At 37.0% G+C, this 15,775-nt stretch overlaps 1 protein-coding gene across 5 annotated transcripts in view; it reads right to left on the bottom strand.

Moving 5' to 3' along the window:
• Window positions 1-6: 6 nt before the first annotated feature.
• LOC106882273 (twinkle mtDNA helicase) overlaps window positions 7-15,775 on the bottom strand; it is a 93,475-nt gene continuing 77,706 nt past the window's right edge. For 2 of the 5 annotated variants that reach the window (XM_052975583.1, XM_014932887.2), the window contains exons 9-14: window positions 14,827-14,961; window positions 11,921-11,994; window positions 8,264-8,378; window positions 7,089-7,274; window positions 3,520-3,648; window positions 7-979 (exon numbers count right to left, since the gene is read on the bottom strand). In XM_052975583.1, coding sequence (XP_052831543.1) covers window positions 809-979; window positions 3,520-3,648; window positions 7,089-7,274; window positions 8,264-8,378; window positions 11,921-11,994; window positions 14,827-14,961 — 810 coding nt within the window. In that variant the 3' untranslated portion in view covers window positions 7-808. The remainder of the gene's footprint in view (window positions 980-3,519; window positions 3,649-7,088; window positions 7,275-8,263; window positions 8,379-11,920; window positions 11,995-14,826; window positions 14,962-15,775) is intronic. The other 3 variants (XM_014932890.2, XM_014932891.2, XM_014932889.2) reach the window with 3 other exon arrangements.

Here is a 15,775-nt window from a genome sequence, read left to right as displayed (position 1 = left end):
GTGTGTGTATTCACCATGTTGGACCGCTTACTCTACAGGTTTTTTTTTTCATCCTCTCTTTTGTCCTTTGTTTTTCTATAAATTTCAACTATATATTTATGTATGCATATATGTATGTGTGTGTATATATATATATATATATATATATATATATATATATACACACACACACACACACACACACGGTTGTTTATATTAATGCAAAGCCACTGAAACAGATGTCTGAATATTTATGGAGACATAGACATGATTCTGCTTCTGCTAGACATGACCGATTGGTTAAAATATCTCGAGAGGAGAATATTCTACTTCAAAATAAGTCACCGTCTGTCACTGTTCAGCTGTCTACTGATTGATCAGTAGTAGCAAATATAAAATGTTCCAAATATCAATGAGATACAGACAGAAACAGCAGTGCCAATAAATTGGGCGTTGAGAGATGAAACCCAATATTTACAGCAGGCATAAAGACAACGAAAATTTCAAACCAGGAATAATTCTGTTAAAGGATTAGCAATGAAAGCCAGTTTCGATAATTTTGAAGAATAGGCTGTCCTGTCTATTGTACAACCACATAATGCAGGGAGTCTCTTTGATAATGTTTGTTCATACTGCTAAGCTTACAGATGGGCTGCTGAATTGAATTCTCTATGTTGTTTTGAAGGTATGGTAAAACTTGACAAACTGCTTCCCCCGCCATCAAATACCAAACATCATGAACCTTCTCTGCCAAATGTCTGCTTAGATCAAGACTGAACTTCAACTGAAAAACATCACGTTACTGGTTCCGTGTCTCAGTCCTAATCTCTCAATCATCTTCATCTGGATTATCATCTTTCATCTCTTTGACATTAGATGGCAAAGGTAATTTTGGTGCATTTGTAGCTTTCTTTTTCTCAGGAGTTGTATAACTAGCAATTTCTCTGTTAAAGCGTAGTGGCATTAATCCTTTTTCTCCATCAAATCTATTCTTAACTATCTGAAAAGAAAAAAGGAACTCAGCAATTTTGAGCAACCACCAGCAAGTGAAAAACGGAAAACAAATTACAAAAATCAAGATACCCAAGCTCCAAACTAAAAAAAAAAAACAGAAACTGCTGTGATGTTTTAATGTATATAATTACATTTTGTTAGCAATTTAAAGTGTATAAATAAATGACGCTTTGTATATAAAACACATATCGTTCTTCAAATCAATCTCTTATCATTACATTCTGTCAACTCAACTCAGTCCACTCTAAACAACATCCATCTGCTATTTATCTATAGAAAAAAAGGACTCTCGTAAACAAAAAAATAAAATGTTTTTATTAAAAACACAATTGCAGACACAGAATCTCTGATGTTCAACATGTTTTTTTCAGCATATCATAAAAGTGTTTTAAAAAATCTAATATTTTTGTCTTATTTTCATAATGTTATAAAAATATCAGTTGTAAGTCACAGAATTTGTTAATTTAGCAAAATCATTGACGGGGTAATTTGAAATCGGTTTCAAGTTAACCACCCCCAGTAATTTGAAATCGATTTCAGATTAACAGGTGGTAGCTTGATATGGGGGCAGGGGACTTGAAATCTTTACACCGGGTGAAAGGTAGTCTTTCTTTTTGACTCCACATGTGTTGTGCTTTAAAATGTGTTTATATTCTTGAATGTGATAAAGAATAGAATTAGATTATTATCCTGCTTCCAGCTTCAGAATTTGAGAGATAGAGCACGTTTCCCCCCATCTTATTTTGTGATTTAGGGGGAATTTGTGGCAGTGTTCAGTGAACAAATGAAACACATTCCTCCCCGGCAGTGGCTAAAATGCAAACTGATCAAGTTTATGTATAAATTTTCTTTTTATGTGTTTGTTTCTTTTTACAGAATATTAAAACAACGGCTAAAAATTTTCTGAAGCAGCACCCCCACTAATTTTATTTATGAGCTGCCACTGGTTTTCAGATACAGTGTAATTAACACTACATTACCAGATATATGTTTTTTTGTTGTTTAACCCATGTCATGTTCAAAAGTAATCCAGCTGTAACTATATCATCTTTTTTTCTATTTTTTTACCAAACGTAATGTATCTAGTTGTGGGTCTATACATCATCATCATCATCATCGTCGTTTAACATCCACTTTCCATGCTAGCATGGGTTGGACGATTTGACTGAGGACTGGTGAAACCAGATGGCTACACCAGGCGCCAATCTGATTTGGCAGAGTTTTCTCTCAAGGTACTAACACTCTGTCTAGTATGCACACTGACATTACACATCCATCAGAGCATACTGGCTTCATTCCTTGCGAGCCTATGGAGAAAGCCTTTGACAGGGTCCCCTGATCCCTTATCTGGTGGTCAATGAGGAAACTAGGGATAGAAGAATGGTTAGTGAAGAATTCCGGATAGAGGTAGGGGTCCACCAAGGTTCAGTCCTCAGCCCCCTCCTATTTATCATAGTCCTCAGGCGATAACAGAGGAATTCAAGACAGGATGCCTCTAGAAGCTCCTTTATGCTGATGACCTTGCACTAATTGCTGAGTTATGATCAGAACTAGAGAAGAAGTTTCAGGTGTGGAAGCAAGGATTAGAATCGAAAGGCTTTAGAGTCAACCTAGCTAAAACCAAAGTCCTAATAAGTAGGAAGGTAGAAAAAGCACAAACCCCTTCAGGTAGATGGCCCTGCTCGATCTGTAGAAAAGGCGTGGGTAGGAACTCTATAAGATGCATCCAGTGCAAGCTATGGACACATAAGAGGTGCAGCAATATCAATGGAAGGTTAACTAGGAAGTTAGTTTTCATTTGTAGCAGATGTTCAGGTGCAATAAACACTGAAAATGTGCAGAAAACAACTTCTGCCACATTCCAGGGAGAAAAACTAGAGGTAGTCGATAGCTTCCGCTATCTAGGTGACCAAGTTAGTATTTGGGGTGGGTGCGCTGAAAGCGTAGCTGCTAGAATAAGAATAGCCTGGGCAAAGTTCAGAGAGCTCTTACCTCTGTTGGTGACAAGGGGCCTCTCACTCAGAGTAAAAGGCAGACTGTATGACGTATGTGTACGAACAGCCATGCTACATGGCAGTGAAACATGGGCTGTGACTGCTGAGGACATGTGTAGGCTCGCAAGAGAAATACCTAGCCAAAGATAAACCTCTGTACCTATACAACAACTACAACTATAGCTACTAATAGTACCTGTCTATATTGTTTTTTTTAATATATATATACACAGTCAGAAGAGTAAGAGCAGTGCCACTGACTTTTTTGAAAGCATCAAAGATTAGCAGGAAGAAGCTGAAGACCTGCTTGCAACAAACAGCCCTTGCTTGAGGCACCCAAGGGCCAGACAGTAGTGTTAAACTAAGTGACAAATGAATCCTACCAATCAGTGCTATATTATACATTACATAATCTATTCCTAGATACACTATTTTAATAAAAGGCAGGATGATCACAACTGCAATGGCCCTGGTCATAGCTCTGCCAGAATAAGCACATTTAAAATCAACTAAGGATTGTAAGAAGACTTACCTCAATGAATTTTTGAACTCTGTGAGAAGGTAAATATTTATTTTGCAGTATGAGAACATTGTCAGCCTCTTGAGTTGCCTTTGCACCACCAAACACTGATGCTACATTTAGTAGTTCTGCATCTTTATTCTGATGGATTTTGCAAAAATAGGAAAGTAGAGCAAAAATTTATGACAATGAGTTGTTTTAATATATATAGTTTCTTTTTTCTTTCTGTTGCTGCGTACAAGTTAGTCAGCTCTCATCCAGCAACTAAGAGCCAAACTAGAGTGAACCATGGCAATGGGTTACCCTTGGTTACAGGTTTACTCACTTAAAGCTCACTTGGGCTTATACAACAACTTATAGAAATCTGAAACAAAATATGATAAATTAGAAGCAGAAGCAATGCTAACTCCTTTAAAACTAAATAATAATGATGATGATGATGATGATGATAATCTGAGCTTAGACAGAAAGACAAGGAAGTTGCTGACTAGATATAGGATACTCCACCCAAAAAGTGACACAGACAGACTGTATATACCAAGAAAAAGAGGGGGAAGAACTGATTGGATACAAACAGCGTTAGAGCAGAAGAAAACAACATAGTATGTTACGTAAAAAATGTCACAGAACCGTTATTATTGGAAGTAAAAAAGTTCAGGTTTGTGTAGGATAGAAAATTGCAAAGATAAAGCACTTGAGAATGAATGGAAATGAAAACAGGTGGATAAAGAAAAGAATGCATGGACATAGAGATGTTGAAGATAAGACAGACAGACAGAAAGATGATGGCTGTGGATGACTAAAAGTGATTTAAAACTGGAAACGGAGGCTGTAATCTGTGCTGCCCAAGAGCAAGCAATAAGAACCAATTACATGAAATACAGAATAGACAGTACACCAGAAAGTGATAAGTGCATAATCTGTGGACAAAATGGTCAAACCATATGGCATATTACCAGCCAATGTACGCCACCAGCCCAGAAAGAATATAAGAGACGTCATGACAATAAAGCAAGGATTGTCCATTGGACACTTTGCAACAAGCATGGACTTGGCAGCAAAAAATTGATACGAACATAAACCTGAAGTCATCAGCAAAAATGATAATGCAAAGATCCTGTGGGATTTTATGATTCAGTGCAACCATGAAATAGAGAATAGGAAGCTAGACATAGTGTTAAGAAAGAAAGCAAATGATGCTGGATCATAGATATAGCATGCCCAACTAACAACAAGGCATGTGTTAAGGAAGAAAGAAAAGTCGATAGATATGACAGGTTAGCTTCGGAGTTTAAGCAGTTGTGGTCGCTGGAAAAGATGGTAGTAGTACCAATAATTGTCAGAGCCCTGGGAACACTGAGTAAAAATCTTGAGAAGTACATGGAAGAAATAAGGGCTGCTGTAAGAGTGGAGCACTTGCACAAAACAGTACTGCTTGGAATCGCTTGAATACTCCGGATGGTACTCGAAAAATAAGAGGTGTTACCTTAGTTCACTGGTAGAGAACAGCTGACACCATAGTACATCTATGGCAAAGGTAATGATAATAATAATGTCAGATATATGTCAGAGAAAGTGGAATTAACATGAGAGCAGAGCATGCCTCAAAAAACTGCTTTGTTGGGAACAGCTAGGATTTTGAGATTGGTACTTGGGTGTTGAATATCTTCCATAATACTTAACATCCAAGTATCAAGTCTTATAATTTGCAGAAAGTGACCCTGTGAGACCTTTAACAACAGGTTGCTGTCTGCTCTCACAGAATCAACCAGAGCAAGTAAGACAGAGAGCTCTGAGAAGTAAAATGCAATAATAATAATAATAACAATAAGAGCACTCAGAGAGGGCAAACCTCCACCAAGGCAACGTCCTCTCAATGATTAGCCAGAGATGATTTTTTTTTAAATGAGAATATCTGAAATAAACTCAACTTCTCTCACAAAGGAGAATATTAAAAATGAACCAGAGCAATCTCAAAACTTAAAAAAGAAAAGGAAAAATAATCCAGAATCATTGTCCGGTACCGGATTGATTCCAAAATCTAATCAGTTCATGTCAGTCATGAGGCCAAACAACCCTGAAAGTTTCATCTGAATCCATCCAGTAGTTCTTGAGATATCTTGCCCATGGGCAAACAAACACGACTGAAAACAATACCTCTGCCTTCGCTAAGGCAGAGGTAATAATCCCAGGTATCACAAACTGGAAATGCTCAGGCCCAGATGAGGTACAAAGCTATTGGCTGAAAAATTTCCCAGCACTACACAGAAGAATAACCATGCAAGTCAATAAAATGATCAACAATGGAGTGCACATCCCAATGTGGCTGACCACAAGTAAAACAATTCTTTGTCAAAAGGATTCCAGTGAAGGCAATGCAGCAGATAATTACTGGACAACCAGTTCTCAAAGCTTCTAATGTGCAGAAAGAGACTCTATGAGACCTTTGGCAACAGGCTGTCGTCTGCTCTCACTGATCAACCAGAGCAAACAAGACTTAACGCTCTGAGAAGTAAAGCAATAATAATAATAGACATTGGCTCTCATGGTTTCTGAGCTTAACTGATTGGAAGTGTTATCATGTACATTGTTTTGCCTTGGTATAAAAAGATGGGCAAATACAGCAAATATTCTGCTCAATACCACAGATTTACTGGTCAGTTGAGCATGTCCCTTAGTAGCTGGCAATATGTGCATCTCTGACTGCAAGCAGAAGTTGTGGGGGAGCATCATAGCCATGTGTTGAGAGGAATTCTTTGGGGTCTGAATAATTCTTCTCTAGAAATATGGGTGTTTTGTTCAACATCCTTAAACAACCCTTATTCAGGGACCTTTTGAGCAAGATAGGCTACTCGACCGGAAAAAAATGCTGAGGTCATGCATTATCTTGATATGAGATCACCATGTCGTGCACATATAGTTGTGATGCATGCGCCTGGTGTACCCTTATCAGATGCGTGGTCATGATGGGTATACTGGGCTTTGTATATTTTACCCCAGTTTTATTTTGATGGCATGCACTGCTCTCTCACTCAATAATAATAATTATATCCTAGTAGTTATAGGTGCATTAGGAACTATCCCTAAAGATTTGAACAGATGGCTAGTGGAAATAGGCATAAAACCCAATTTAGTACAGCTCTAGAAAACTGTGTTATTAGGGACAGCTAGGATACTTAAGAGGGTTTTTGGCATCTAAGGTTACTTAGAAACTTTTCTTTTCCAACAATCTAATCTGATGTGTGTATATGAATAACAATAAGCCCTTCTACTGTAGGCACAATGCCTGAAATTTGTGGGAAGGGATTAAGTTGATTACATCACACCAGTGTGTAACTGGTACCTATTTAATTGACCCTGAAAGGATGACAGACAAAGCTGACTTAGGCAGAATTTGAACTCAGAACGCAGCGAGAAATTTGATGGATTGAGATGAGGGTAGAACATGATGATAATTTCTAACAAGGACACAAGGCTACAGGGTCAGGACAGCAATTATTCAGTTACATTAATACCATTCTGCTATCAATTGCCCTATAACAAACAATGAAAGGAGTGGGGGAGAAAAATACGACACATACCTTACGAGGATGAATGACAAGTGTTACATGGCAGTTAGATGTTGTAGCAAAATTGCGAAAATCAGAGATTATTTGATCTTGAATCAAAAATCTATTTCCTTGGCTGATATTTGTTCCCATCATGAACTGGATGTTATCAATAACAACATGAGCAATATCATATAAATATACAGCCTGTGACATAGTCTGTAAAAGATAAAACAAAACAAACTTGAGAAAAACCAAAACTAATAGCCATTATGTTATGAGCTAACAAGGGAACCTCTATGTTGGGAGTAGGATGCCCTTCTCTGCATTCAAATTTGCAACTCTTCACTGACAGAAGATGGAACCTTATAACATGGAGGACAAGATAAGGATCAGATCTGTGGCTGGTGCACAAAATGATGACATGGTAGTGTAACAGTAAGGTAAATAGAGTTCTAAAAGTTAAGAGACAGGCTAGGAAAGAAAGTAGGTAGTAGAGAACAATATCATGTAGCTAGATGTTCAATATAATGGATTACTAGGAAGAATGCTTGAAAGAATCAAGATGCTATAGGGAAAAAGTGTATATGGAACAAAATCACACTTCCTCTGAATTAATGCAGAAAACGAAATGGGAAAAGAAGAGCTACAAAAAAGACATAGGACAATGGACAATGAGTTTCTGATATAAGGCTTGCATAAAAATTTCCATGCAAAATGAATATCTTAAGAACATGCTCATGTCTGCAGACATATATTACAACTAAAATAAGGAAAAAATTTCAAATTTTGATGTTTGGTTCCAGGACAGCTCAAACTGAGCAGACCTATGATAAAAGACATTTCAATCATCACCATCTTAACATATTTCTTCTTGAAGATATTATCAAATGTGTCCCTTTTTAGATAGTATTAAGCGAGATCTGCCTGCTATTTATAAAAGTCTGAGTGACCTGGTTAAGAGGGAAAAACTCCAAATAAGAACTGATGTGATAATTTGACAATTCCATCCCTGTATAGATAACAGAAGTAAAAAGGATGATCATAGTAATGATGAATAATTCAATTTTTTGCCAGTACAGAATTGGTTCCCCACAGGTTCTTAAGCATTTGAATTTTACCCTTGATACTAAAAATGTTTCCACCCTAGCTCCATTGTTAACTCAATTTAAAATGGAGGTTTCAAAGAAATTTTAGCTTTAACTTACCTTGATAACTCTCTTAACATCTTCCTGACCAAAAAATGTCATGAAGTATAGGGGAAGTTGGTCAAACTTGTCAGCCCAATTTTCAAATGCATCAAGATTCTTGGCAAGATTTACCCTTTTAAATGCAAATATTTATTAAGGAGTTACTTATCTGATGAACTGAGATCTTTTTATACAGAAGTTTCTTCAATTTCTGAAGGGACAGTCTCCACGCAGTTGCTTGATATAGTTAAAATAGCAAACCAAACCTTATTCGAATGACATTTTACAATCTTAAATTACAAGATAGCAGAAAAAAGAAATAACTAATACACAGGAAAGGGGCACTTCTGGAATATCTTCAATCAGGTCTTCTGAATCAATAATAAATTCAAAATATAAGACAAAAATTCCATTTATAAATTTGATGAAGGATAGACCTAATGTTGCCTCTTCATGACTAAAAGAGGTTAAGGTAGGATTTGAACTCTGACCTCAATGACTATTTAAACAGACCTATGGGTTGGACGATTGTTACCTGAGTGGTGCAAAGGTGTCCTCTGCCAGAAGTAGGGAATCACCAACGAATGGTGGATGCAGTGATGTGCTGTTACAGTGCATGCCCCCACACTACTACTACTACTACTACTACTACACATTTGCAAATTAAAACTTCAAATATTAAGTAAAGCATGACTGTATGTTTTAGAAGTTTATTTCACAACCGTAGAGATCTAGATTCAACCACACTATAAGCATCTTGGAAAAGAGAGTCTATCATAGCTTTGAGGTGACCAAAGTACTTTAAGTGAAATTTCATAAATAGAAAATTGCACAGAAGTCCAATGGACACACGGACACACACACACACACACAAAATACATCAACTATGAAATATGACACTGCTTTATATCTTGATTATGTCTGTTACCTTCCTACTCAAAAGTTGAAAAAAATAAGTACCAGACAAAGTAATGGGATCATTATAATCAATTAACCCTTAAAGGCCCAGCATGACCACAATGATCCAAAGATTGAAACTATTAAAAGAAAGATATGTATATACGCATATCTTTATGTTCTGAGCTAGAATCATCCCCAGAGTAATTTTGCTATTTTATTGTACAGTGTTGATAAAAGTACCAGATTAAGTGTTGAGTGATTGAAGTAATTAACTAAAAGCTATCTAGTATGGTTACAATTCAGTGACTGAAACAGTAACAAAAAAAATATCTTAAAAACTATTGAAATTTATGTTGTGAACTCTTAAACATATAGAAAGTCAATCACAATGACAACAGATATTTTTTTTTGGTTCAAAAACCATCATCATTGTTTTTGTATTCAGTTTTCCATACTAGCATAAATTGTCGAGTACTTTTTGAGACAATGTTTTATTGCTAAATGCCTTTCCAGATGCCAGTAGTTGAAGTTGCCTTCAGTGTACTACTTCTCAAAATTAGGACACACACAAAAGAAAAGTCAAATACATATTCTATTAGGTTGTAAATTACTTGATGTTCCAATTATTGGTGTTTAGCCTCATATCAGCCATGATTGAAAAGACTTATAATCAATGTTGTTGCAGCTTAAGTATAAGAAAACAGGATAGCTTAGAAAATAAATAATTTGGAATAGCCATCAGCACATAAAAAAAAAACACTAAGTTACTTTTAACATAGTTGATGTAAGAAGCTTTAAAATACTAATCTGGTGAAGAATAAAATAAATTCATGGGTAATACTGTTTTATTTTTGGTAAAAGAGGAGATAAGTGCAGACATATTCCAGCCCAATCACAAATTCATCAGTCAAGTAGTGCTAGAATCACCAAGTTTATGTACAAGATTGTTCATTTGGTTGACATTGGGAATATTAATCAATGATTCATTATTATTTTGATTATTTTGGGAAGTTTGGTGAAGTCACTGCTTCACTGATGAGCAAAGTTAACACTGTTGCAAGTATTCTAGGTCTCCTTCCTGCCGCTAACATCAAGGGCCCTGGAAGGGGGCGTAAGAGCTGATATCTCCTCTGACTAAAATAAATAAATATGTAAACACTAATCCTTATCTCTACGTCACTTTCACAACATAAATATTCCTAGGTACTTTTTTTTAACACTAACTACACATATGGTTTTTCATGTAGATCATATCTTTGATCATTATCATTATCATTTAGCATGTGCTTTCCATGCTGGTGGTCACCTAGATAACAGAACCTATCAACTACTTCTAGCTTTCTCCACTGGCATTTGATGGTGTCTATTTTCTATACATCTTTAGTGTTTATTATACCTTCCACACACAAAAACTATTTTCCCTGTTAACATTCCTCTCATATTGCTGTACCACTTATATGTCCAAAACTTACACTGGATACATCTTATGGAGTTTCTGCCTTTTCTACGGATCAAGCAGGGCCATCTACCTGAAGGGATCTGTGATTTGTCTACTTTCCTACTTACTAAGACTTTGATTTTTGCTAGATTAACTCTAAGGCCCTTTGATTGTAGACCTTGCTTCCACACCTGAAATTTCTTCTCAAGTTCTGGTAGTGATACAGCTATAAGAACAGGGTCATCAGCATAGAGGAGCTCCCAGGGACAGCCCATCTTAAATTCCTCTGTCATTGCCTGGAGTACTATATAATAAACAAAAAGGGGCTGAGGGCAGATCTTGGTAAACTCTTACTTGTACCCTATATATATGTATTCTCTAGACGGCTATATATTGATACAATAGTACCTGCTAATCTACCTTTTGTGTCGTGATCCAAACTATGGAACAACAATTACATTATTCTTAAGGCAAGTAACTGTTAAACTATGGAACAAAATCAAAGATATAATTTATTAGAGATACAACATTTATATTATTTGTAAGACTGATAAATAGTTATTTTAAATTGGGGAAACATCATCATCATCATCATTTAACATCCGTTGTCCATGCTGGCATGGGTTGGACAGTTTGGCCAGGGCTGGCAAGTTGGAAGGCTGCACCAGACTCCAGTCTGATTTGGTATGGTTCCTACGGCTGGATGCTCTTCCTAACACCAACCACTCCGAGAGTGTAATGGGTGCTTTTACATGGCACTGGCATGGGTGCCATTTGCATGACACCAGCATCTGCCACAACACCGATTTTACTTGGTTTGATGGGTTTTCTTCTCAAGCACAGCATAATGCTAGGGAAACAAGAGTTTTGTCAAGCATATCAACCCTAGCAGTACTTTCCATGTTTGACACTTATTTTATCAATGTATACCTCAACATCAGATGTTCCTGTCTCACAGCATGAACTTTTATTGGTGTGAACATAAAGATGTAATATATAGTATCGAGTTTTGTTAAAACTTTACTAAAGTAATCATACAGTAGCAGAATAATACTGTACATATCTATAATTTCATACCAGAGATAAGATTATTTCTTGAGAAAGGAAAATAACAATCTGCAAGGTAGAAGAGGTGACAAGTGTATAAAAAGAAATATAACTGTATGCTCAATACTATCAAAGTGGACTTTTACATCATCTAAACAACCAAATGCTTAAAATACAATTTTAAAAGGTATCATGTTATTTCATGCTTCTCTGTAAACTTCTAACCATCTTACAGTTTTCAAAATAACTGGAATTTCCACAGGTAAGGCTTAGAAGTAGAATTCACTTACTGAGAGAACTGCATCAACATGGTTTTTGCTAATCTGACATTATGAATCTCAAAGCTCCCCCATAATGTATTCACCTGAAAATAATTAAAAACTAAGGTCAATGAAGTCAATAAACATGTGGTTCAAATAATTACTTGGCAAACTTATACTTCTGTGTTTTTCATCTATTACACTATTTACAAGTAATTCGAACCTTGAGCTTACCAAAGTCTCAAGAGAGACACTTGATAAGAGGAAGTCATAGGTTTGTATATGGGTATGTATGCATGTGTGTGTACATATTTGTTTCCTTAACACAAATGGCTCTGTCATACAAGTAGAGATGCTTGTTTGCAATCTTTTGTGAAAACATATCCCACCATCCTGCTGTTCAAGTTTGAAAGACTTGGGGAAAGATTAGCTTACTTCAAATCAGGTGAGGTTAGTGACAATAGCATCGGCATGTCAAAAAAATCTACCTCAACAAAATCTCATTTGACCCTTGCAAGATATAAAAAAAAAATGGACATGTCTCTTGACATCTGCAGCACATCCACAGTTTGCAATCAATTCACTGACTAGAATTTCTACCTATTTCTTTTCTGCATATCAAGCTTGCCCATTTTCTTCATGGTAGCAGAGTCCAATGTTCTTTCCTACATTCTATTACTATGCATGCTTGAACACATGTATATGAATAAACTACTTGGAGTGTGGTGGGTTTGTGTTGGCAAAATTGTATGAGTCTCAGAACGATGTCCAAATAAGAAGTTTTTCTGCCTTTCCAGCCTCGTTCATACCCTTCTCTTTATGCGCTGATCATAACCCCTTACTTAGTGCTTTCACTATTCTGTCTATTTCATGTCGTCAAATTCATTCATTTATTCAAGTTCTTCACACAGTCACTTATTTTTATAATTCTATCTTAGATTAACTGACAGAAAACTCTCAGATTTTTCAATTCTATATTACTATTTATCAACATTTGCTGTCTTGTTAAACTATGCTAAAAGTTGAACCTAAGAAGCATCAGTTGTGGTGTGCAAGAGAGACGATTGCACTGGTACGGTCATGTGGCAAGAATGGATGAGGATAGCTGCGTGAAAAAGTGCCACACCCTAGCAGTTGAGGGAACCTGTGGAAGAGGTAGACCCAGGAAGACCTGGGATGAGATGGTGAAGCACAACCTTTGAACATTAGGCCTCACCGAGGCAATGACTTGTGACCAAGACCTTTGGAAATATACAGTGTGTGAGAAGACCCGGCAAGCCAAGTGAGACCATAATCCGAGGCCTCTGCCAGGGGTGTAGCCAGCCCACTTATGCGTACCTTTCCTTCATTGGACACTAAACTCCACTTATGAAGACCTGTTGAGGCAAATGAAATCAAAATCGAACCAAATTCAACGACTGGCACCCATGCCAACCTCTCTTTCATTGGACACTAAACTCGGCTTGCGAAGACCTGTTGGGGCAAGTGAAATCAAAATCGTGATTGAACCAAATTTGATGACTGGCACCTGTGCCAGTGGAGCGCTAAGAGCACCGTCCGAGCATGATCATTGCCAGAGCAGCTGTCTGGCTTCCGAGCCAGTGGCACATAAATAGCACCATTTGAGCATGATTGTTACCAGCGTCGCCTAACTGGCACTTGTGCCGGTGGCACATGAAAAAATATTCGAGTGAGGTCGTTGCCAGTGCCACTAGACTGGCTCCTGTGCAAGCGGCACATAAAAAACACCATTTTGAGCGTGGCCTTTGCCAGTACTGCCTGACTGGCCCTCGTGCTGGTGGCACGTAAAAGCAACCCCTACACTCTAAGAGTGGTTGGCATTAAGAAGGGCATCCAGCTGTAGAAATTCTGCCAGATCAGATTGGAGCTTGGTGCAGCCATCTGGTTCGTCAGTCTTCAGTCAAATCATCCAACCCATGCCAGCATGGAAGGCGGACGTTAAACGATGATGATGATAGTTAAGTTGGTATGCCATTGTAATTGGAATGTGTTGAGAGATGGACAAACAAAAAATACCTTTCTGTATTAGTCCCATCCCTTTACACTATGTTACCCCTCTCAGACCTGGGCCCCTGTGTCTAATTCTACCCTCTATCTGGGCTCCTGAGGAAAAAAATAAACAGTTGCATACACAGGGCACGAGTAATTATTGCCGGCAAACTTATGAACAGAATCACAAAAAAATTCACAATAACAATAATAGGCCTAACTCTCAACTAGTGAGTTTGTTCATTGCAGGCAAACTAATAGACAAACTCACAAAAAAAAAAGAAAAAAAAAGAAAAAGACAGGCTTATCTTTCAACTACTATATTTATTCACTTAAACTGATACTTTTCTCATCATTTTCCATCAACTTCATTGTGTCCTAATCACTTGAATTGTCTATGTAGGGGTAAACTCTTTGAAGAATAAATATCATAATTTCCTCTACTGTAAAGACTAGGACTTACTTGTTTACTAGATTCATCACATGCTTGTTTCATTGCAAAATTCCATTTTTTGACAATTACAAACAAAATAAAATACCTATGAGGAAAATAATTAACAATGAATCATAAACACACTTGACTAAAAAGTTGCAATGTGATCAGTTGTCTCTTTTCAGTATTTTATCTTCTTTTTCAAAGTGTGTTGTGCATAACTGTTTTGATAGGAATCTGGTAGAGTTTACATTTAGGCTATTTCTGCTATATCGAGAATTCTAGAAGGTTCCTCCTCAAATCAACACCAGTACTAAGCCTATGTGTCTTTTATTGTCTTCAGAATAAAAAAAAATTGAAGTCAACCCAGGTGCAATTTGAATTTAGAAAGTAAAGAGACGTAATTAAACACCATAATCAAATAATCTCCCTAATACTCTATCAATCTACTAAAGTTCTTGAATTGTAGAATAGCTCAATTAAGAAAACATACCCCTTGCATACAAAGGTCCAAAGAATATTCACTCATGAAAGTGGTCTTCCCAGCACCAGTTGTTCCTGTAAATACTGTAAGTTCTCCTCGACGATGACCTTTCAGCAGTTTATTTAGAGGAAGAAATTTCTTCCACTGTAAATAGATATAAACGTTTAAGAAAAAAATAAAATAAGTATTTGTGTATTTTAGATGTGAAAAGAATTGCTGACTATTCTGAAAAAAATAGAAGAAGTCTTCACAAGTACAACTGTCATCATCATCATCACCATCATCGTTTAACGTCCGCTTTGTATTTATATTTAAGTGTTTATATATTCATGAATCTTAATGTGGTTGTAAATTTTTTATATATTTATGAATTTTTATATGTATATGTGTCTGTAAATTCTTATAAATCTTATCATAATTCATATATGTGAATGCATCTGTGTACATTGTATACCGTGGAGAATTTCGATAATCTCAAATGGATTGATTGAATATATACACCAACTTGTTTCTCTCCTTATTAATTTCATATTCCTGAAGCTCCATTGGAGTGCTACTTGGTTGAGCTGTATAAACTGGATAACTATACCATTTATTTCTTCATTATATATATCATCATCATCATCGTTTAACGTCCGTTGGACGATTTGACTGAGGACTGGTGAAACCGGGTGGCAACACCAGGCTCCAATCTAAATTTGGCAGAGTTTCTACAGCTGGATGCCCTTCCTAACGCCAACTACTCAGAGAGTGTAGTGGGTGCTTTTACGTGTCACCTGCACGAAGGCCAGTCAGGCGATACTGGCAATGGCCACGCTCGAAATGGTGTCTTTTATGTGCCACCCGCACAAGAGCCAGTCCAGGGGCACTGGCAGCGATCTCACTTGGCTTGCCGGGTCTACTCACGCACAGCACATTTCCAAAGGTCTCGGTCAGTAGTCATCGCCTCGGTGAGGCC

The sequence above is a fragment of the Octopus bimaculoides genome, chromosome 21 (genome assembly GCF_001194135.2).
Source record: "Octopus bimaculoides isolate UCB-OBI-ISO-001 chromosome 21, ASM119413v2, whole genome shotgun sequence".
NCBI lineage: Eukaryota > Metazoa > Mollusca > Cephalopoda > Octopoda > Octopodidae > Octopus > Octopus bimaculoides.
The sequence above is the reverse complement of the archived record's forward strand: the minus strand, read 5'-3'. Positions and strand labels throughout refer to the sequence as shown.